Here is a 22333-nt window from a genome sequence, read left to right as displayed (position 1 = left end):
TTCCAAGCTTCCAAACATTGATCTTGTTACTCCTTGTTTCTGAAAAGTCAGTGAGGTGTTAACCTCTGACTTACCCCTGAGTTCCCAGACTCAACATTTGTTGCAACTTGTCTGAACCACTTCACTACGTCACACACCTGATTGCTGCGTTGTGGAATAGTCTAAGCTACAACCCTTTGGCTCATTTTCTAAGACAGTGTGTTGTCTTAGTAAATTCATCCCTTCCTTGGGTGGCTAGATTCTCACATCTGGTGCACCCACCATTACAAATGTCTGCAGCGCCTGAAAGGCTGTTCTCTGGTGCGAAAATCACGATTTCCGACCGTAGGAACAGGCTAGGTATTATGGCAATTCAAGCTGTTGAGTGCTTGAAGTCTTGGTTTAAGAAGAATAAGAGTACAGCTTTGCCGTTTGTAGATGATGAGCTGTCAACACTCCCAGATACATTGTTGCAAGAGGCAGCGATGACTATGATATCTAGCTAGTTCAATATGTTCTGAAATTCACAGGGTTATAGAGTATACAGTTTTTACAGCTTCAATTTTTAACATTACATGAAATACTTAAGTATTGATACAGAGCTCACTAGTATCATATCAAGCTTCACCCGTACCGTATTGATACGGCCCGTATCATAATGGCCTGAATACTTAAGTATTATACTAATGGAAACACTGGCTCCCGGATGATGCTGTCCTGGGGATCAACGCGATTCCATTTACGGGACGCCTCGAGATATGGGAGATAATGGAATAGGAAATTTCGCTCGACCTAAAGTCAATTGTGGTAGTTGGATAGGGTATGCTTACGGAGAGGCTTTCCTTGTTGAGACTAATCTCAGGAGCTTGTGCAAGTATAACTCTCAAGGTATCTCGGAGCAATTTCGACTTGATATCAATATAGACCACTGGTATTTCGGTTTTCTTGACTGGAAACTTCCGTTAGCAGGTACTATTTGTGGGAAGGAGATACTAACTAATATGCCTACGCTCTATGAAAACGTATTGATCCAGCCCATCAACCTTTTCTTCCGGTTGGTGTTGTTCCTCGATGACATACTTGTACGCCTTTTCATCCCAACTGCACCGGTATCTTGTGAGCCAGGGTAAGGCGTCAGCAGCAGGAAGACTTACACCTCATTGAATGTCTTGTATGTCTGAAACCTTTCTGGAGGGTCTTCGGCTTTAACTTCGTCTGCGGCAGCAGGGGGAGCAGGGGTGCTCTGGGTGGCACTGAGAGACTTGATAATGTCTAGGAACTGTTGGGCGAAAGGCAACAATTCAGACCGATAACAATGAGGGTCTGGAGACGTGGGTTGCATTTTCATAGCGGCGAGAATCTCACTAGCATCCTTATCGCTCATCGTCGGGGTACTGGGTGGGGTAGCTGGCCGTGGACTGCCCAGCGAAAGGCCGATTTGAATCATCTCTTGAACCATGGTCAGTGTAGAGCGTTGTCGGGTGGTTTGATATGGTTGTTGAGAGATACAGACAACAGTAAGAACCCTGAAGATAATTGATGATTTGAATACTTCAGAGGTTTATGATTGAACTTCTGGGAAATTGCGTGCCCTTATATATTCCTCAATTCTTCTTCGCCCATCATGTCAATAGAAGACCAACCCCCCTGAAATGAACAACGGCCGGGGAGTTGAGGAAAGCCGATCCTTCTTCGTTCAGGATCACCAACAGCCTATTGCCTTGCGTATTCAAGAAGGTCCAAGGGTGCATTCATGCAAATAACACGGGGAGAAGCACATATCTGCAACACAGTATTGGGGGGGTGCTGGCGAGACCGATTCACAGAGCCCGTTGGTAGGGAGAGTCCACTTTTCCAATTATCATCCCCAAAGCGGCAAGAGGAACTCAATTGAAGTGGAGTGCAGTGGCCCTGAACAACTAGGACGGCACCGTGATTGGGAGATGGTGGTATAAGCCAGAATGCAGGAGTGAGAAACTGATGTCTAATGCAATGCTAATAACATGCGCCGCATATTTTAACAATTGCACAACTTTTGCTCACTTCTTTTTTACTCGCTAATTGGACATTGGACCGTGGATGCCTAACCCCTCGCTTATTCTGGTGCCCAACTTATGCGACGCACAACTTGTGTCCAACACAATGTTAGTTCCCAACATTCTGCACACAAAGAAGGCCCATACTGTAATTTGCCATTAATCTGCGCCGCACAGTCTCACAGTAGCATCCCGCCATGTCCACTGCAATCACCATCGCTCAGTTGAGTAGCTTAGTCCGAGACTTGGAGTCTTGGATGGTGGGGCTAAATGACATACCGTACACTAAGGACGACTTGCGCGAGTTGGACGTGCTGGGCATGAAGCTCTCGGATGCAGCGGCTACTGTCCAGGCGAAGACTGGATCATTCAGGCCGTCCCGTGAGGATGAAGCATGGAAAGCGAGTATCAAGCTCAATCAACTATTGCACACTTGATTGAACATGAGAAACTAGACCGTCCAGGGGTCTTTAGAAGAAATATCGTTCTTGTAAGGACACAGGGCACCCAGCTCACAGTAATAGCATATTAGAGTGTGAGTCGGAGGCTAAACGGATGCTATCCTATAGGACTACTACTAAGGATACAAAAAAGATGATGGGGAACCCCGTCAGTCGATTTTCTCAAGTATCCGAAACCCATCCGACTCGGTTCCGACTCGGTTAGGCCACCCAAATGATCACACGTGACCCCGCGGCTACCCGGAGTCTACTCCCTAGAATGAGAGACGAGAAGGCATCCTTACACTACCCCCCTCCTGAGAGAGTGCTTTGTCCGCAAGGCACGCGGCTAGTATCATGTCCGCAACGTCTCCGAATCGTCTCTGTATCGTCTCCGTGAACGGAGCGTTTCTTGTTATCATAATGTCGGCTGGTAATTGCGTCCAGAACAACTTCGTTTGTCGTGCGTGTTGGGAAGGTGCTTTGTTTGCCACCGTAGTCATCCCGAGGTGGTATCGCGTTAGGGTCTGTGTGGCATGCGAAACTGGAGTTCACTTTTGTTGGATCTCACGTTCGTTCTTGGGGTCCGAAACAGTACCGGGAGGTGTCCGCAACCCGTTTGAGTAGAATTTTCGTAAAACGTGAAAAAAGAAGTGGCTGCGCTAACCTGATTCGGCATTCATTGTTGTAAGCCAACATTTGAGTATTCCGCATCGCCCACTTCCTCTTGTTTTTACCTTACAACAACAACGCCAGCAACCCTCCCGCCCGAGACCGGTAAGTGGCCCCTCCCCGTCCGTTTGTTTATGATACTGATAGATTGTATAGTATCCTCCAATCCAAAGAACGAGTAGGTGATGGGAGCGCGTTGGCGCAGTGTTGATAACTTGTGCTGGGCTGACGGAATCACAGATTCCAAATTTGAAGATGCCGGTTCCCACCCCCTCCGGGGCTCTTACTGTCGCCTTCCATGTGCTCTGTTTGCACTGCCTTCGGGCCAAAGCCCGTGGGATCCAGTCCCACGACTGCGTCTGGTCCTCGACCATGTCATACTGACATTCGTTGCACTCAGTTTGCTATCAAACTCAAGAGCAAACTTAGAAATCTCCTCCTCAAACCTACAAGTCACCATACATATCTTGGCTTATCACACCAACAACAGAAGGAATACTACTCAACGATTGCTGCAAACTCTTCTACTACATCTGTTTATGCTACATACATCACAGCATATCATTTGGACACTCATTGAACAAGTTATTAAGAAAATCTCCTCCTTAAGGGGGTGGGCCAATACTACCACATGGCATATCTCTACCAACTAGAGGCCTAGGAACATGAACGATAGCTCTAGAAGCTTCTACAACCCTCTATGATTCATTACACGTCATCGCTCCTTAGTTACCCACAAGATTGGTTAAGTTATGACATAATTTGTCTATAGGTACTCTGACCTTGGACCTCCTTTTCACTTCCTATAGGCTAGGAACCCAAGAGATGGTTCTATGGGATTCTCTTACGTTCACTACATGATTAGCAAGCTAGTTGTGGGTCGCACTTGATTTCTAATACATTTACCAAGCCTGGTTAGTCATGGAAAGTCATGGAAAATGAGAGAACTACACTCCTTTGGCATAAATAGGATTGCCCTTTCCTTAAGAAAGGGCAAGCAGGCAATACAGTAAATCGACTAGCACATACTTCTACGTCTTTTCCAAGCTTCCAAGCATTGATCTTGTTATTCTCTGTTTTTGAAAAGTCAGTGAGGTGCTAACCTCTGACTTACCCCTGAGTTCTCAGACTCAACATTTGTTGCAACTTGTCTAAACCACTTCACCACATCATACACCTGATTGCTGCATTGTGGAATAGTCTAAGCTACAACCCTTTGGCTCTGTTTCCTAAGACAGTGTGTTGTCTTAGTAAATTCATCCCTTCCTTGGGTGGCTAGATTCTCATATCTGGTGCGCCCACCATTACAGACCAGTTCAAAGTGTGGGTACTGCACGTCGCAGCACTCGCCTTGCGTCCCGGTAGGTTTTCTTGGGGGGTTCGGAGTTTGGTTTGGTTGGCCGTTGCTGACTTTGGTGAAAGCTGCCCTGGTTCCTTGGGGAAGAGTTTGCGGCCCTCTAGTTGGGGCTGGCCGTGAGTAGACCCCCTTCCCCTTGTGACTCGGTATGGTTCTGATGCTGACTCTGGGCAGCAAATTCGGTCATCGTTGCGCCGTCTCCGGATGGAACAGGAGAGCATTCCTGCTCTCTTGGGGGAGTTGGTGGCTGCTGTGGGCAAACTGCCCACCGCTGCCGCTCCCGCGGTCGCTCCGACTCGGGGTGATGGAAGGAGGGAGGGGGAGGATGGGGAAGTTGGGGCGGCCTATGGGGCCTAGGTGGGGGAAGACCTTGTGTCGGAGGGGACTCGGGCCTGGCCCTTCGTGTGGGGTCACTTCAACCCTTCGTCTCTCATGGTGGTAGCCGCTTGTTGTGACGCCGGTGAGACGTTTGGGAAGGGTGGCTCCCGCAAGGGTTACGGTGGCGAGTGCGCCCTGGCTCGGAGGGTATTTTAGTTTAGAGTCGCAGACAGCAATGACTCTGTTTCTTCCGCTTCGTCTTTCCCTCCGTGATCGTAGTTTTGTTCCTTTCCCGTCTCCCCTGCCGTAACCCCTCCGAGTAGTTCTTGAGGTGGACCTGGTAAATCTGGGTATTCCGTATGAAACTCTCTGAGTTTCTGGGGAGAGTTCATGAAGTTTGATGCTGGGTACCACTCCAGGTCCGGATCATATCCGACCCAACTAACCCTGTATTGTAGTTGCTTCCGGTGGAGCCTTACAGCGAGGATCTTTTCCACTTCCCATTCCTCTATGCCATCTATCACTTCGCTGCTAGGCTCAGGCGGATCCTGACCAGGTAGGGGATTGTTCGGATCCTTCATGAGTACGTCTGGTGAGAACACATCGTGTATTTGCGAACCGGTAGGTAGTTCCAATCGAAATGCGTGCCCAATCCGTTCTGACACCGTATATGGTCCGATCCATTGTTGGCCCAGCTTGCGGCTAGGACGAGAGTTTTTCAAATTTTTGGTCGATAGGTACACTCTATCTCCTACGTCCCAGTCGATGGCCCTTCGGCGTTGATTTGCGTGCTTAGACATTTCCTCTTGTGCCTTTGCCATGTTTTCCTTTGCGTGGACCCATGCGGTATGCATTCGGTCTGCCACCGCCTTGGCTTCCTCTCGGTTTAGGGTCTCCCGGGGGGGGGTTGGTGCTTTTCAGAGTGTTCCAATCCCAACTCGTACGCGGATCGGTTCAGTACTTGAGTCGGTAGGGGGTCATGCCAATGGATGCGTGGGGGAGTGTCATTTGCACGCGGTCCATTATGGGGATGAGTTTGCTCCAGTTATCCTGATAATGGGATACGAAGGGTCTCAGTCTCTGATCGATGTATCGGTTCATGATTTCCATCTGCCCGTCGGTCTGCTTATGATAGGCAGTCGACAGCTTAACCTTAACGCCGATAATTCGACAGAACTCTTGCCAAAAGGATGATACGAATTGGGGTCCGCGGTCGCTTACAATCGACTCCGGAGTGTGTCCGAATCGGTATATCCATTCGATGAACAATTGCGCCATCTGGCGGGCAGTTGTGGTTTTGTAGCAAGGTATTGTCACTGAACTCTTTCCGAGTCGGTCCATAAACACTAAGATGCTATCGTATCCATGCTTGTCCCTTGGGAACTCCTTGAAGTCCATGGTGAGGTGTTACATAGGGTATTCGGGTACGGGTAGTGGGTGTAGAAATCCTTGTTGCTTAGTGACATTGGTGTGAGAAAGCCGGCATGTCACGCAGTTTCGTACATACCGCAAACAGTCCGCTTCCATCCCGACCCAATGATACTTTGGGGCGAGCAATTGGTAGGTTTTCCTGCCACTTGGATGTGCTGACGACACTTGATCATGCGCTTCCCGGATCAGTTTTGTACATAGGTCGGTGTGGCGATTCACACATAGGCGGCCTTTGTACAGGAGGAGCTGGTCGTTCATCGCGAATCCGTCCGGTAGGGGTTGTTTTGCGCGAGTCTCAGTGAACGACTTCCGATTGTCCGCACATAGAGCCTCTATTAAATTGAAGGGCACCTGGGGCTTGGGGGTGTCCATCGAATTAATGGATGCTATGTAGCTCTCAGCAAGTTCGGTGCTGATTCGGGGGTGTAGGCGGCTTGGACCTAACAATACCCTCGCCCTACTATCAAGTTTGACTTTCTGCTGCGTTACCAAGTCTTGGTCTCTTGCTCAGAATATCAGCCTTCTGGTTATTTTTGCCCACGGTGTACGTAATGCAAAAGTTGAAGTCGGAGAGTAGCTCCATCCATCGAACCTGCTTCGCGGTGAGAACCTTGGTAGACATGAAATATTCCAGCGAACGGTGGTCAGTGTACACGTCGACTCAGTGGCGCACCGAAGCCAACTCGGGCCTCCATTTTCCAAAGGCCTTAACTATTGCGAATAGTTCCTTGTCGTGGATCTCCCAATTGATCTCATGTCCGGATAGGACATGACTGTAAAAGCTTACAGGGTACCATCGCTTGTCAGGGTGTTCTTGAGACAGGACACCAGCTACCACTCCATCAGAGGAGTCGGTCTCCAGCTTCGTAGGCAATTCGGGGTTGAAGTGGTGAAGTGCCTGTACCGCTAAAAGTTATCGTCGCAATTCCTCGAACGCATCCTCACATTCGTCTGTCCACCGGAACGGCTCCGAGGGGCTAGTGATGGTGGTGAGGGGCTTTGCTATTTTGCCAAAATTACGAATGAATTGTCTATAGAAGCCACAGAATCCCAGGTAGGACTTAACACCCGTAACAGTGGTTGGTCGGATCCAGTTACGAAGGGGTTCGATTTTGTCAGGGTCCGCTTCGACACCGGAGGTAGTGAGAACATAACCCAAGTATTTTGTCCTGGTGACGTTGAACTCACATTTGTTCAAATCGGCTTGGAGTCCAGCTTCTCGGAGACGCTGTAGGACCTTATGCACATGCTCTATGTGTTCCGTAGGGTCCTCTGAATAGATTAGGATGTCATCTAGGTATGCGGTACAGAAGTCGTCTAAGTATTGCATCAGGATGTCATTCATATACCGCTGATAGGTTGCGGGACCGTTCGTCAGTCCAAATGGCAGCACTTTGCACTTATAGGATCCATAGCGAGTCCGAAAGGTCGTGTACTCTTCCGAGTCAGGGTGCATCCGTATACGATGGAAGGCTTGTCTGATATCTAGCTTCGTGAAGATTTTTGCTTTTGACACCCGTCCTAGTAGTTCGTCGATACGCGGGATGGGGTAGGGATCATTCCGGGTGAGACCATTTAACTTCCGGTAATCGATGCAAAATCTTAATTTGCCATCCGCTTTCTTTACGAATAGGATAGGGGATGCGAAGGGGCTGTTGCTGTTGATGATGAATCCCTTTTCCAGGTTTTCCAGCAGGTATTGCTTGGTAGCCTTAAGCTCTTCGGTGCCCTGTTGATATAACAGGGAGAAAGCATTTGGTAAAGGGGCTTCGAGCTGTATCTTGTGGTCGTATATGCGGTGGGGGGGAATTCGATCCGATTCCAACTTCGAAAAGACATCGGTGTACCTCCGGTGCATATGCGGAAGCTTCTGCTGGATGAGGCGGAGCGTTTCTTCATCCTCTACCAACTCCTTTTCATGAATGATCTGATCGATTTCGTAGATGCTAGTCTGAAAAAACTCGGAGTCGTTTCACATCATCTCGTGGTGGAAAGCATTTGCACTGATTCGCATATATGCATGGGCATAAACCTATGTACTAGGGTTTTCTGCGGTGGGGGAGAAACCTCCTGGTTTCGTGGTGGGTTCGATGGCGTATCGGTGATCTCTTCATAGTCAGAAGTTATCACTTTCATTTCCATTGAACGTCCGCCTGCGCGGCGTCTGTCTTCGCGGTGGATTGTGAAATCCTGGCGATTCGCATCCGACTGGTATGCAGGATGTTTAATGGACGTTTCGCGTGAGTGGTAGGGCAAGGTGATCTCCTTGCTCCAGCTAGGAGTCGGCGGGTACTCCTTTGGCCATACTAACTGGCTCTTTGCAGAGTCGAGTAGTATTCGGAAGCAGCTGAAAAGCTTCTTCCCAATTATCACATCTTGTGCTCCGAGGTCCAGGAGTACAAAGGGGCAGTTATATATTCGGCGTCCTTCGACTGTTAAGTGTAACCGAATATACTCCGATACGTGGCCTTGTATTTTGCGCTGAAATCCACGTATGGGTACAGAGTAGGGTAGTTTCCGTATAGGGCTCTGAAGTGCTTTCGACAGTCGTATTGCGAAAGGCTTGTTAATGACGAGGTAACCATTTGCTCCTGTGTCTGCTGGGGACTTCGTTTGCACCCCGAGTCCATTCATACTCAGGGTCGTGTCAACTAAGAACTGGGTGCCTCCCAGGAGTTCTCGTAAGTCTAGTCCTCGCAGGTCACATTTGCGTAGACCTAGAAAGGAGCCTTCTCCTAGGCCTCATCGTTTTCCTCGAGGGATGCATCCGATTGAAGTTCCACAGCTTCTTCCCATTGTTCTTCTGCCTCGGGGTCATTACGGTCCATTTCCTTGATAGTGGTGTTAAGGGGGCATTTGTCCTGGAAATGGCCAGGCTTGCCACACTTGAAACAGTTTCCTGAGGGCACAGGGACTGCGGTTCTCAGACGTTCCGGTATGGCTGGCTTGGGGAGGAACGCGGTTCGGGTGAACAGAGCGGATGTAGCTCGAGTCGGCTTCGACACTGATGACGCCTTTGCCGTATCCGTGGTACGTGTGGACGTCCTTGCGAGAGCGGGTAGCGGATTCAATTCGTTGTTCCGGCGCCGTTCCTGGTCGAAGGCGGTAAGTTCTCGTACCATGGTCTGGTATTCTCCCTTCCATTGGTTTTTGATGATCGCGACGCGGCTGCAGAATTGAGGAGTCAACTTGTTCCACATGTACCGAAACCATTCCGACTCGGAGACTTGTCCTGTGATAGCTGCACTTTGGAAACGAGCCTTGAACTCTGGGAAGGTTTCGCTAGCATGCCCTTTCTCTCCCATTTGCAGGTCGTCGAAGAGGTTCCTGGCCTGCTCTGTCTCGTTGCCTGTGAGGTAGTATGAACCTAGTAGATCCATCATCTCCTCAGCACTGCAGAACCCATGCGTAGCGGACAGGTATTGGGGCTCTAGGTAGGTCTTCGCCAGGCCGGTCGTAGTTCCCCATATCAACGCTCTTCTCGAGACGTCGGTTGGTCCTCATTGACTACGAGTCGGTCCCGAATCGAAGCGCTCCATTGTAAGAAGGTATGTTCTACCCCATCGCTGAGAGGAAGGATTTTCTCAGAGATGGTTGATTTCTTATAGCGATTCGGAGGGTCCTCGGTGTGCATTCGTGATGACCCTGGAATCGAGGGAGAACGAGTGTTCCGAAGAGGCGGCAATTGAACTGTCTCGGGGGTGTTTCGTGTACGAGACATTCGTTGCTCCGTAACTTCGACTGTGGGTATGGGGGCGTCCACCGGCAGTGTGGACGGGATTCTGGTCTGGGATGCTGACAGGATAATTAGTAGATCCTTGACCTCCTGTATCTGTGCTTCGAGGTTGTCCATTCGACTCGGGATGTCTTCGGATGGCCCAGCGGTCGTAGCTGCAGCGGTGGTTTGTCTGCTAGTCATTCTGGGCAGTTGACCGTCGTTGTCTTGGGGTATGTTGATGTCAGCTTTTTCGACATATTGCCTCGGGTGTGTATCGGTACTGATACGAAAGAGCTTGACTTCCGGTAGCTCGTAGCTATCAACGCTCTTGTCCACAATTTCCTCTGTGCTATGAGGGGGTTCTTAAGGATCTCGTATCCTATTTGGCGCCAACGCGTCGGCGACTTTACCAGCTTGTTCTGAAGAATCAAACCCTGATCCACTGGCTGTCCGTGAGATCTCTGGAATCACGGCTATTTGAAGTCGTCAGGTCTCTCCTCCGAAACATCACCGAGTCGCAGTCGATGGTGTAACGGTAGTTCTCCTGATTCATTCCGGTGTGGGATATTATTTAAGTATGGCCGTCCCCGGCAGGCGCGATCTTTTTTGTATAATGTAAGGACACAGGGCACCCAGCTCACAGTAATAGCATATGAGAGTGTGAGTCGGAGGCTAAACGGATGCTATCCTATAGGTCTACTACGAAGGATACAAAAAAGATGAAGAGAGGAACCCCCGTTGAGTCAATTTCCTTAAGTACCCGAAACGGGTCCGACTCGGATAACCTACCCTAATGCTCCCCACGTGACCGTAACCTGCCCAACTCCGATGCTTTCCATCACTGAGGGCTTTGGCATCCTTACATCCGTAAGCTGGGCGTTCCTTGTTGGTGAAAATTTTGGCGGTACGTGCATAGGGAACCCCTCCGTTTGTACAGTGTGTTGGGAAAGTGCTTTGTGTTCGGAGGTGGCTGTTCTTGAAGGGTACCGTAACACCACCTTGTGGAATGCGACACTGGAGTTGGCTTTGTTCAATCTCACTTTCCATCTTGGTGATCCGAATGGGCACTGGGAAGTATCCGCTAAGCGTTGGAGTCAAACTTTCATAAATGTGAAAGGGGAAGTGATCGCGCTAGCCCGATTCAGAATTTATTGTTGTAAGCCCAACATTTGAGTACTCCGTTTCGCCCACCTCTTCCTGTTTTTCTTTTACAATAACAACGCCACAGTATCCACGTCGAAACTGGTAAGTGGCCCCCCCCCATTCATATAGCTGTATACTAACTGATTGTTTTAGAATAGAAGAATCCACCCGAACGAGTAGGTGACGGGAACGCGCTCGGCGCGCAAGTGATAACGTGGGCTTGGCTGACGGGAACACAGATCCCAAACAATTGACGATGCCGATTCCCACGCCTGCCAGAGCCCTCTCGGTCACTTTCCGGGTCCTGTGTCTGCGCTGCCTTCGGGCCAAAGCTCGGGGCGTCCCGGCGCATGATTGCGTCTGGTCTGCTTCGAGCTCAAAGTGCGAGTACTGCACTGTGCAGCACTCCACCTGTGTCCCGGTGAGTTTCCTTGTGGTGTTCTGTTGGTTGGTTGGCTGTTGCTAACCGTTTGGGTGAATAGCTGCCCTGGTTCCTCGATGAGGAATACCGCGCCCTCGTCGCCGCGGAAACCACCATCCCTGTCGTCGCCGCAGACGTCACGGCCGCTGCCTCGGAGGCAAATTGGGTGGCCCTCGTGGCTGCCCAAAGTGTTCCCAAGTTCAGTTCCGTCACAGAGCGCGACTCCTACGAGGAGCTCCGCGCCACGCGCGCCGCCATCGAGGCGGGTATGGGTGTGAGTATACCCTTGTTCTGTGTTGTTTCGGTGCTGACACGCTTCAGCAAATCTGGTCGTCGCTGCACCGTCTTCGGACGGAGCAGGGGAGCGTGCCGGCTCTTTTGGGGGAAGTGGTGGCTGCCCTGGGCAGACTTCCTGCCATCGCTGTCGCTGCGACGGTCCCGGACCGCACTGGGGGGAGGAGGAAGAGGGGTGAGGAGGAGGGCACCATTGGTGCGGGTTATGGGGAGGGGGAGAATGGGGAGTAGGGTGGAGGGAGGACCTGTGTCGGAGGGGACTCGGGCCTGACTCTTCGTGTGGGGTAGCTTCGACCCTTCGTCTCTCTCGGTGGTAGCCGCTTGTTGCGATGTCGGTGAGATGTTTGGGAAGGGTGGCTCTCGCAAGGGTTACGGTGGTGAGTACGCCCTGGCTTAGAGGGTAGTTAGTTTAGGGTCGTAGGTAGCAACGACTCTGTTTTTCCTGCTCTGTTGTCCCTGTAAGGACACAGGGCACCCAGCTCACAGTAATAGCATATGAGAGTGCGAGTCGGAGGCTAAACGGATGCTATCCTATAGGTCTACTACGAAGGATACAAGAAAGATGAAGGGGGAACCCCGTCGAGTCTGTTTCCCTGAGTACCCGAAACGGGCCCGACTCGGTTATCCCAACCCTAGCCCTGATCCTTCCACCGCAACAGGTCAGCATCAACCCTGAACCCTACACCCTTACCATCCCCCACTATAGTGTAACTCGCTATGTGCTCCTCTACTGCTTTGAAACCACACCGAATCGGATTTCATGCTTGTAGTGACCGTAACAGTTCTGAGACAGGTTCTTCAAGTATCTAGGTATGGAGGCATCCTTACATGTATATGAGTGCTTAAGCATTGCTTGCTTCTAGATATGGCACAAACGTTCCATATTTCATGAGTCTTTCTGTAATAACTAGTATAGTGTTAAATACTACTCCTGTTAACGGGTCCCGAGAGGGTGATAGCTTAAAATGAAGTCTAAAGCTATAGATTTCCATGCTCCTGTGAGTATTAGAGTTGACTTCGGCTGTCTATATGAAGTGCCTGTTTGATTTTGATTTTCCACAAATGTCGCACTCTCCTACTACCATTTCCACCTGTCATACCTAGGAAGTAGTAGTGTCGGGTGATTCGTTCAAAGGTGTGTGTTACTCCCTAATGGCTGTGTGCTAGTAGCAAATGTTGTTCTTGCACTAGCAGGCATCTCATTTTGCTTAGGACATACACTAATCCTTTAAATCGGATCAATCCTTATCATCGATGGCGAAGTCGCCTTCAGTTTTTTTTAAGATTCGCTTTGCACATTCGTCTGTTGTATAAGCTTTCTTAAGTCTTTCTTTCAACTCTAAGTTCTACACAGTGGCAATCGTAGCTAGCAACTTGCTGTATTGCATTCCTACGTCTGTTTTCTTTAATATGGCTCTAGGTTTTTCTTCTTTAGGGCTGCTGTAGTTGGTCCTTCTGCTAAGAGCATCTTCTCTTGCATTCTCAGAGCCCTTGCAATATGTAATCGTGAAGTTGTAGGCTGCGAGTGTTTCTGCCCATCAGACTTGTCTGTGCTTTAAAACCTTAGTTGTGGTCAAGTATATGAGATTCTTATAATCGGTCCATACCTACACAGGGTAGGTCGATCCCTTAAGATATACTCACCACCGCTCAAAAGCAATGACAGTAGCTATTAGCTCCTTGTCGTAGATGTCATAGTTGAGCTCCATAGGTGACAGTTTTCTAGAGTAATATGCGACTGGCTTGAACTTTCTGTCTTTGTCTAGTTGACTCAGACATGCTCTAATCGCGAAATCAGAAGAGTCTGTCTCTAGGACTATCTTCTTTGCAGCGTCGAATGTGGCTAAGATAGGTGCTTCTGTGAACTTCATCTTAAGTTCTTAGAAAGCAGGTTCTGACTTGTCTGTCCATTCGAACTTGAGGTCTTTCCTTGTAAGCTCTGTATGTGGTTAAGCTACTTTGGAATATACTATAATAAACCTTCAGTACAAGTTGGTGAAACCTAAGAAGGCTTATACTTCTTTAACTGTGGTTGGTGTTGGCCATTCCAACACTGCTATGACCTTTGCTTGGTCCATTTTGATGCCATGCGTTCTAATGATGTAGCCTAAGAATTCAACTTGATTCTTATAGAATTCACATTTTTCTGGTTTAAGGAGTAACTGATGCTCCTTCAGCTTTTGTAATACCTTTCTAACATGACTAACGTACATGCATAGCGAGCGGGCCAGCATAGTGAACGGGCCACTCCACCCACTTTTCACAACTTCTTACCTCTAACATCAATTTTCACAACCATCAAAGATGGAATGTTCTTCAAACGAAAGCCGTATTGTCCTTGCTCTCGAGGCATTAAAAAGAGACCCTAATCTCTCGATTCGAGCTGCAGCTAAAGTCTACCAAGTTGCCCGTACAACCCTCGAATGCCGACAAGCTGGACGGAAATCACGACGCGATATCTCTGCCAACTCGAGGAAGTTGACCAATTTAGAAGAGAAGGTGCTTGTCGATCGGATACTTGACCTAGATTCGCGAGGATTTCAGCCCCGGCTTGAAGACGTTCGAGAAATGGCCGATCGCCTCCGTACGGACCGTGACGCGTCGCATGTTGGACCACGATGGGCAAAAAACTTTGTCAAGCGCAACCCTGAGCTTACCACGCGTTTTCGGCATCGAATCGATTATCAGAGGGCCCAATGCGAAGATCCGGACGTAGTAAACGCGTGGTTCCGGCTTGTACAGAACATGATTGCTAAGTATGGCATCCAAGAGGAGGATATCTATAACTTTGATGAGACTGGGTTTCTAATGGGCATGCTCTCCAGCGCAAAGGTTGTTACAAGCTCCGAACGAAGTTCTCAGCCTCGTACGAAGCAGCCAGGCAATCGAGAGTTTGTTACAGTGATCCAGGGAGTATGCGCGACTGGCTGGACACTACCTCCATACGTGGTTGTGAAGGGAAAATTCCACCTCACATCTTGGTATCAGAACGGCCGATTCCCGAGCGATTGGAGGATCCATACAAATACCAACGGCTGGACTACAAATGAGATTGGTTTAGATTGGATCAAGCACTTTGATCAGTGCACGAAGGCTCGTACGAAAGGTGTTTATCGCCTCTTAGTCCTTGACGGCCATACAAGCCACCACTCTACCGAATTCGACGACTACTGCAAGACTAACAATATCCTACCGCTCTGTATGCCTCCCCATTCGTCTCATATCCTCCAGCCTCTTGATGTCAGTTGTTTTAGCCCGCTCAAGGCTTCGTATAGGAAGCAAATTGAGAAGATGATGCGGATGCAAATCACTCACATCACGAAGGACGACTTTTTCGACGCATTTTTAGAGGCCTTCAACATAGCTATGACTGAAAACAATGTACGAGCAGGCTTTAGAGCGACTGGTCTTGTCCCTCTCAACCCCGAAGCTGTGCTTTCCCAGCTAGATCCAAAGCCAATGACACCTGAGCCACTGAACACACGCCCAGGGACAGCTCAATCTTGGGTTACAAAGACCCCTAAGACAGCGTCCGAGATTACTCAACAGTCAACCACCATTAAGAATAAGATCGCTAGGCATCAAAATAGCTCCCCAACCCATATGTACGACGTGATTGACGCCCAGGCAAGAGGTATGTCGAAGATGGCACACGAGTTTGTGTTGATGCGGGCTGAGCTAAAGGACCTTCGTACGGCAAATGAGGTACTTAGTAAACGCCGGAGGGCTAAAAAAGTACGTCTACGGGCAGGAGGATCACTTAGTATGCAGGAAGCAGAGGATCTGATAACTCAGAAGAATGTGGATGAGCAGTTGAAGGAGGAAACAAGTCGTGGTGGTCGTCGTACGGAGGGGGCTCAAGTACGCGCCCAGCACTGTAGCGTTTGCGGTGAGGCCGGTCATAATGCACGAACCTGTCAGGTAGTAGTAGTAACCTCTGAAGAAGAGGATTCTATATAGTTTCAATTGATTTGGCATTGTGGTTTAGACTGCGACCGTGGTAAAGAATGCATGTGGTGGTTTAGTGGCCCGCTCGCTATGCATGTACGTTAACATGTTCTGTTAAGTAGACTAAGATATCGTCTAAGTAGACGATAACAAATACATCCAAGTATTCATAGAGGGCTGCATTCATAAGCCTCTACATAGATGCTAGTGCATTTGTTAAACCAAAAGGCATAACTAAATATTCAAACAAGCCATAGCAGGTGCGGAATGCTGTTTTGCACCCATCTCCTTCCTTGATTCGAATTAGGTTATAGGTGCCTCTAAGTGTCATACTGACATTCGTTGCACTCAGTTTGCTATCAAACTCAAGAGCAAACTTGGAAATCTCCTCCTCAAACCTACAAGTCACTATACATATTTTGGCTTATCACACCAACAACAAGAGCAATACTACTCAACGATTGCTACAACCATCTATGATTCATTACGCGTCATCGCTCCTTAGTTACTGGGCTGATATTACCACATAGCATATCTCTACAACCCTCTATGATTTAGGATTGCCCTTTCCTTAAGAAAGGGCAAGCAGACAATACAGTAAATCAACTATCACATACTTCCACGTCTTTTCCAAGCTTCCAAGCATTGATCTTGTTAGTCCTTGTTTCTGAAAAGTCAGTGAGGTGCTAACCTCTGACTTATCCCTGAGTTCTCAGACTCAACATTTGTTACAACTTGTCCAAACCACTCCACTACATCATATACTTGATTGCTGCATTGTGGAATAGTCTAAGCTACAACCCTTTGGCTCTGTTTCCTAAGACAGTGTGTTGTCTTAGTAAAATCATCCCTTCCTTGGGTGGCTAGATTCTCACATCTGGTGCACCCACCATTACAAGGTGGTGTAGTGGCATTTGTTAAAGTCGTAGAAGAGCGGGTGTGTAAAGTTAGCAAGTGTTTATATGCGTTTTAAGGATTAAATGGATAAATGCCTGCTCCTACCATGCGCTTTAAATGTTATATTGTGATATCGCTCATAACCTTGCTTTGTAGTACATTTCTATCCATTCTACCTTTTGTATATTCCTTGCTCCAACTTGTGTAAGTTGGTCCGTCTCGCTTATTAGTGCAGTCTTTAGCGGTCTAAATACTACAACATCAAGAGGTTGAAGGATGTAGGAACAAGGTGGCGGAAGTATAAGAAGGTCGATATTATGTTATATGTAATGAGCAATAAAGTTTGCAGAAATATAGCTGTTATGGCCATCTGCAACCAAAAGTTATGGTTTGCCATCTGCAATTTCATAGGTTTCTAGCTCAAAAACTTACTATAGCCACTGTAATCCATAGACGTTTAATGTCCAACCCTTCGTACTTGCTAAGAATCGCTAATCCTCTACGTGTGGATTTGTAGACTAAGTGCTGTTAATAGTGTTAGCTTTAAAAATCACAAGTGGTAGCAAGATGTGTTTATCTATAGAGATGCACTTAATGACTAACACCCACTCTTAACGGCTAAGAACAACTTTCTAACGTGTACACATAGTTGCGTCAGCTACTACATGGTTCGTTTAACTAGTTCTAATCCTAAAATCTAATTCATCTATGTTATATACATTGTAAATATCATAGCTTTGTTCTTGCATCTTTGCTTGTAGCATTATAAACTAGTGTTTAAGCACTTCAAATGTTGGTTCTTAATGTCTTGCAGACTCGATTTGTCGAGTAGTAATTGTAGTAAGCTCTATTTGGCGTTAAATAAAGTGTTAAATCCATTGTTAACTAATTAGTAGATATCGTATAATTTGGGATAACGCGTTATTAACATGTTAGACTCTTTAGATCCTGATTTCTTCTGCCAATTCCTTGATTAGCTAGTGTCTAATAGGGCGTCCTATGGATGAAAATTAACAAATCCACTTTACTAAAGTACTCTCTTCAACTATAGATAGAAGTTGTTAGTTATGTCGCACTTGCACCCGAGAAAGATGTCCTGACACCCGACGCGTCAATGTTAAGCGGCTGACTTCAAAGTGTTCTGCTACAGCCTTTAAGGTTGTAAATTGTCGATTGTTGTATGCCTCTATAGTTTCAGCCATACGCGCCTCAGTTTCCTAAACCCGAAGGCTTTTTTTACAAGTTTGAAGTTACGAGGTGGGGTTTTAGTATCCATTACGCCACCATGACCATTACACCACCTCCAACGTTAACAACACCCGAATCTGCTTCGCGACCGTCCTAGGCTGGTCCCCGAGAAATGCCTTGCTCTGCGCTCGTATGTGCTTGACTATGTCCTTCCATGAAGCAGACTGACATCTGCGTATATCAACGCTGGCTGCAGGTCGCTGGTCGTCGTCGGCATTGAGCCATCTCATATCTACAGCTGCCATGCTGGCGTGAACCTCGTCCATTCGAACCGCGCTCGTCTTCCATGTGTTCATCGAGTAGTTGAGCACCAGCACTGTCGAGTAGTGGAGGAGCGCCTCAAGCCGTTCTTTAATGTCCATATCCATGGTTAGAATGTTGAAGTCGAACTGCCCCCGACTGATGTAATCGTCCCCATCTGTTTGAAGCGATGACTGCACAAGAATACCAATCCACCAGAGGAGCGGATTCGTGCGATATGTGGCCTTCGGATCCGTGGTCAGCTCTGTCACTAGTTCCTCGATGGGCCCCTCTACTGGCCCTGGATCTCGGTCCATGCTCTGGAAGATCCGGCCGTGCCAAGCATCGGCTTCGCTCACGCTCATGATACTGTCTAACATATCCTCGCTAATCTCGAGTCCCATCTCTTCAAGCGTGCCTTCATAAATGAGAGTATACAAGGAAGAATACCAGCCCCGCAAAGATCGAATCACCCCGCCGTCGCTTACTCAGATTCATCTTAGCTGCCCAACCCTCAAACGGCCCTTGCTCTGTTCCCAACCCCGCCCGGTTGACGATGGTCCGGACAGGTATCGGCCATCGCTCTGCAAGAGTTTGTAACACGTCAAACTGCAGCCACACTGCCCCCTGGATACAGCGGCGCGTCTTTCGATCCTGCTTGAATCTCTTTGTCTGGGCTGGCGGCGATTCGGACCCGCGAGGCCCCCAGGTCACGACCTTACGACACGGTGCAAGTTCGCGCTTCGGCATTGAACCCGTGGCTGAGAGGAAGCCGATCCAGTTTGTACGGATAGCTTCCCAGATCTTTGGGTCGGACGCGACCGGGAATCCGCTCGACTCGAGCCACTTCTGATATGGGGCACGATCAGCTTCCTGGATCGGAGGCACATCAGTTCGCTCGCCGGGCCACTGGGATGTGGATATTTTTGAGTTCAGACCCCCACAAGAAGGGTGATAATAGACACCAAAAAGTTTTTAAAAAATCGGCAATGTATCCTTGGTACCATCCGGTTTGTGCTTTATCTTCTTCTTCTTGCTACCACACATCTCGGCGGTTGGGAGCTTGTGCTTTAAGTTTTGTTCTCTTGGTGCCATATCTCTGAGGGGGGTTCGTCCCTTAGTATCAGGAGTTTGCATCCTAGTTGACTCGAATACAGCAAGTAATATACATTGCTGGCCCAGAATGGTCATGAAATTAAACCATGGTGTCTGATAAATCTCCATTTGATTTGCAATATTATCCCACCCTTCGACGATTGATGTAATATAGAATCGCGTCGTTTTTGCGGTAACGATCTGCACCCATCGCGAATATACTACCATCATACGCACCTATATTAAACTAAGTTATTGTCAGATACAATGTGGGCTTCTCTCACCTCGACGGAGTCCACAAGCGGTTGCCTCGACGCTTGCTTCACAATTGTTGAAAACAAAGCATAGAGCTCTGCTGAAGTTATCGGTGCATCTAATTCGTGCCCTTTTCGAATAATCATGCTTTTCGTTCTCTGTCGAAACAAGGCGGTCATTTTTGGAACATTCTGCGTTTTGAGCTTGGGCGGTTCTGGCCCGCGATGTAAAAGTATTTCTAAATCAAATAATAAAAACAAACGGGCAAAAAATATAAAAAAAGAAATACGTAAACCAGATCCTTGTAATCGTCGCATCTTAGATGACAAATCTCCCCTTAAAGAGTCGATAACGTTTATTATGCCAATGGATATTTTCTGGTATTGTTGAGATGGCACTGGCAACTCGTCTATGTTAGGCAATGATCCAGCAATTGGAAGCTATGGTTGGAAGTGACTGCCAAGCAAAAAACCAAAACGTATATCTACCATTGCCGCAAGGGTCACATGTTCGGTTGCATTCTGGATCTACTATAATGCTTGGTTGTTGGCGATTTTAGTTATGCTATGGGACTTGATGACCGCAATGCCATGGAGTTATAGTAAGAGCGATAATAAAGAGGCATTCGTACATTCCAAATAGCTAGAACATGAAATGCAAGAGGCAAGCTCCGGTTGGGTCCAGTTATGCAAATTCACAAGCCTGTTGGTGGCTCCAAGCATGCGGGCATAGCTGAGAAATGTGGCAAGGCTTGAAAGTTTTCTTTTTTGATCATTTGTAATAAGCCCATCAGTAACTTCTTCCAAACATACACCACTTCTCAGCGAATGCTCCGCACTCAGGGTTCAAGCACTTGGTTTCACCCTTCACGATACCTTCTGGCTGTTCGAAGGGAATGCAGAGACTCTTCATGCCCATGCTTGGGGCCTTTTTCTCAAGGGGACCCTCGTGGGCGGAGTCATCGACAGTGGTCAATTCCTTGATCTTATCTTCGCACTTCTCGGCCAAACAGTAAGGAATTAAAACAACGTTCTTGGCATCAAGGGCGGGGATAACATCGTCCCACTTGGTGATAGTGATACGGTGGGCCCGGAAATTAGCTTCGGCTTTGGTATACATGTCTTTCTGAATGGTCTCAAGGAGCTCAGCTACCTCAGTCGCGAGGTTGGCAATAGCAATAGTTCCCTTTTCTCCAGTGTCACGGCGAGCGTAGCTCACGACATTCTTGGCTGCGTCCTTTGGACCATATTCAAGTCTCAGAGGGACACCCTTGAGCTCGTGGTCGTTGAACTTCCAAGCTGGGGTATAACCATCGCGGATATCGTAATCAGCACGAACACCAACCTTCTTCAACGTAGCCTTCATGGCCTGCAATTGATCATAATGGCGCTCCTTATCATCTGCAGTCGTGCTCTTGTTGATTCCGACTGGGATAATGACGACCTGGTCACGCGCAATCCTTGGTGGGAGGACTAGGCCCTTGTTATCGCCATGGATCATAACCATGACACCAATTACACGAGTCGACATGCCCCAGGAGTTTTGCCAGACGTGCATATGGCCGGGTTTCTCTCCAGCCTTTGGGTTTGGATCTTCAATCGTAATGTCGAACATCTTGCTAAAGTTCTGGCCCAGACAGTGGGACGTGGCGCCTTGGATTCCACGGCCGTTGGATGGGATATATCCCTCGACAGTCGTGGTATAGTATCCTCCAGCAAACTTCTCTTTCTCCGTCTTTCTCCCACGAACGACCGGGACAGCTAACAGATCTTCATAAACCTTGGCATACAACTCCAATATCTGGAGAACCTCCTTTCCAGCCAGTTCTTCTGACACCGACGCGGTGTGTCCTTCCTGCCATTCAAACTCGCGTGCTCGGAGGAATGGAGTGGTCTGTTTGGCTTCCCATCTGACGACGGTGTTCCATTGATTAAGGCGGAGGGGAAGGTCGCGATGGCTTCGAATCCACTTCGCGTAGAATGGGTACAGGATAACTTCGGAGGTAGGGCGAACAGCAACTGGAGCCTCGAGGTCTTTATCGCCTCTGTTAAGCTGTTAATAGCTGAAATGTATTCGAGGGTGGGGGGGAGAAGCGGAGTAACTAACGCTTTTGTAACCCAAGCAAGCTCGGGGGCGAAACCCTCCACGTGCTTCTTCTCTCTCTCGATCGCCCTCTGCGACAGGAACATAGGGAAACTGGCTTCCTCTACGCCTAGCTCCTCAATCTCTGCTGTAAACCATTTCTTGATGGTGTTCCAAATGAACATGGACCTTGGGCGCAGAATAAAGAACCCCGCAATCTCTTGATAGTATTCAATCATCTCCGACTTGACAACAACCTCTTGATACCATGCAGAAAAGTCCTCCTCCTTGGATACAGTTATTCCAATGATATCGTCTGCCTTCTTGCCTTGCCCAACTACAAGCGCGTTCTTAGCAGCTTTTGCCGCCTTATCTGCGGCCATCTTTGCCTTCTTTTCTGCCTTCTTAAGTGCACTTTTGGAAGTCTCTGCTGGGGCTCCGCTTGCGCCCTCTACAGCCTTGTTTGTACCATTGCCAACAACTTGTTGCACTGCTGGAACTCCTCCTACGGCCTCTGAAATCTTATTCGTCGCATTGTCGATAATTTGTTGCGCTGCTGGAGCTTCTGGGCCCTTCGAGGCCATTCTCACTGTATATATCAGTAGATATTGTATTCAGCGTCTGTAGATGTATATATGGGTTGAATTTGGGGTTTAAATTTTATCAGTGTCGTGTTGTCAGGTGGGACAACAAAATATTGTTCTCGACTCATTCGGTGTGTGAACCCTGAAGTTCGAGTGACCTCCCGCGCTGTCCCCC

At 48.3% G+C, this 22333-nt stretch overlaps 4 protein-coding genes across 4 annotated transcripts; all 4 read right to left on the bottom strand.

The window, feature by feature from the left end:
- Nucleotides 1-657: 657 nt before the first annotated feature.
- Nucleotides 658-1363, bottom strand: VC83_06884 (uncharacterized protein; the record flags this gene model as incomplete). The annotated part of the gene is made up of 4 exons (XM_024470469.1): nt 658-696; nt 810-928; nt 977-1080; nt 1134-1363. 4 exons carry the CDS (start codon nt 1361-1363, stop codon nt 658-660), a joined length of 492 nt encoding a protein of 163 aa, XP_024321649.1.
- Nucleotides 1364-17946: 16583 nt separating this feature from the next.
- Nucleotides 17947-18546, bottom strand: VC83_06883 (uncharacterized protein; the record flags this gene model as incomplete). The annotated part of the gene is made up of 1 exon (XM_024470468.1): nt 17947-18546. One exon carries the CDS (start codon nt 18544-18546, stop codon nt 17947-17949), a length of 600 nt encoding a protein of 199 aa, XP_024321650.1.
- A 571-nt stretch (nt 18547-19117) lies between these two features.
- VC83_06882 (uncharacterized protein) lies at nt 19118-19809 on the bottom strand (the record flags this gene model as incomplete). The annotated part of the gene is made up of 2 exons (XM_024470467.1): nt 19118-19474; nt 19522-19809. The coding sequence occupies 2 exons, from the start codon at nt 19807-19809 to the stop codon at nt 19118-19120; spliced, it is 645 nt and encodes a 214-aa protein (XP_024321651.1).
- Nucleotides 19810-20281: 472 nt separating this feature from the next.
- VC83_06881 (uncharacterized protein) lies at nt 20282-22158 on the bottom strand (the record flags this gene model as incomplete). The annotated part of the gene is made up of 2 exons (XM_024470466.1): nt 20282-21536; nt 21599-22158. 2 exons carry the CDS (start codon nt 22156-22158, stop codon nt 20282-20284), a joined length of 1815 nt encoding a protein of 604 aa, XP_024321652.1.
- Nucleotides 22159-22333: the final 175 nt, after the last annotated feature.

Source organism: Pseudogymnoascus destructans, assembly GCF_001641265.1.
Source record: "Pseudogymnoascus destructans isolate 20631-21 unplaced genomic scaffold scaffold_19, whole genome shotgun sequence".
In the NCBI taxonomy this organism is placed as follows: Eukaryota; Fungi; Ascomycota; class Leotiomycetes; order Thelebolales; family Thelebolaceae; genus Pseudogymnoascus; species Pseudogymnoascus destructans.
The sequence above is the reverse complement of the archived record's forward strand: the minus strand, read 5'-3'. Positions and strand labels throughout refer to the sequence as shown.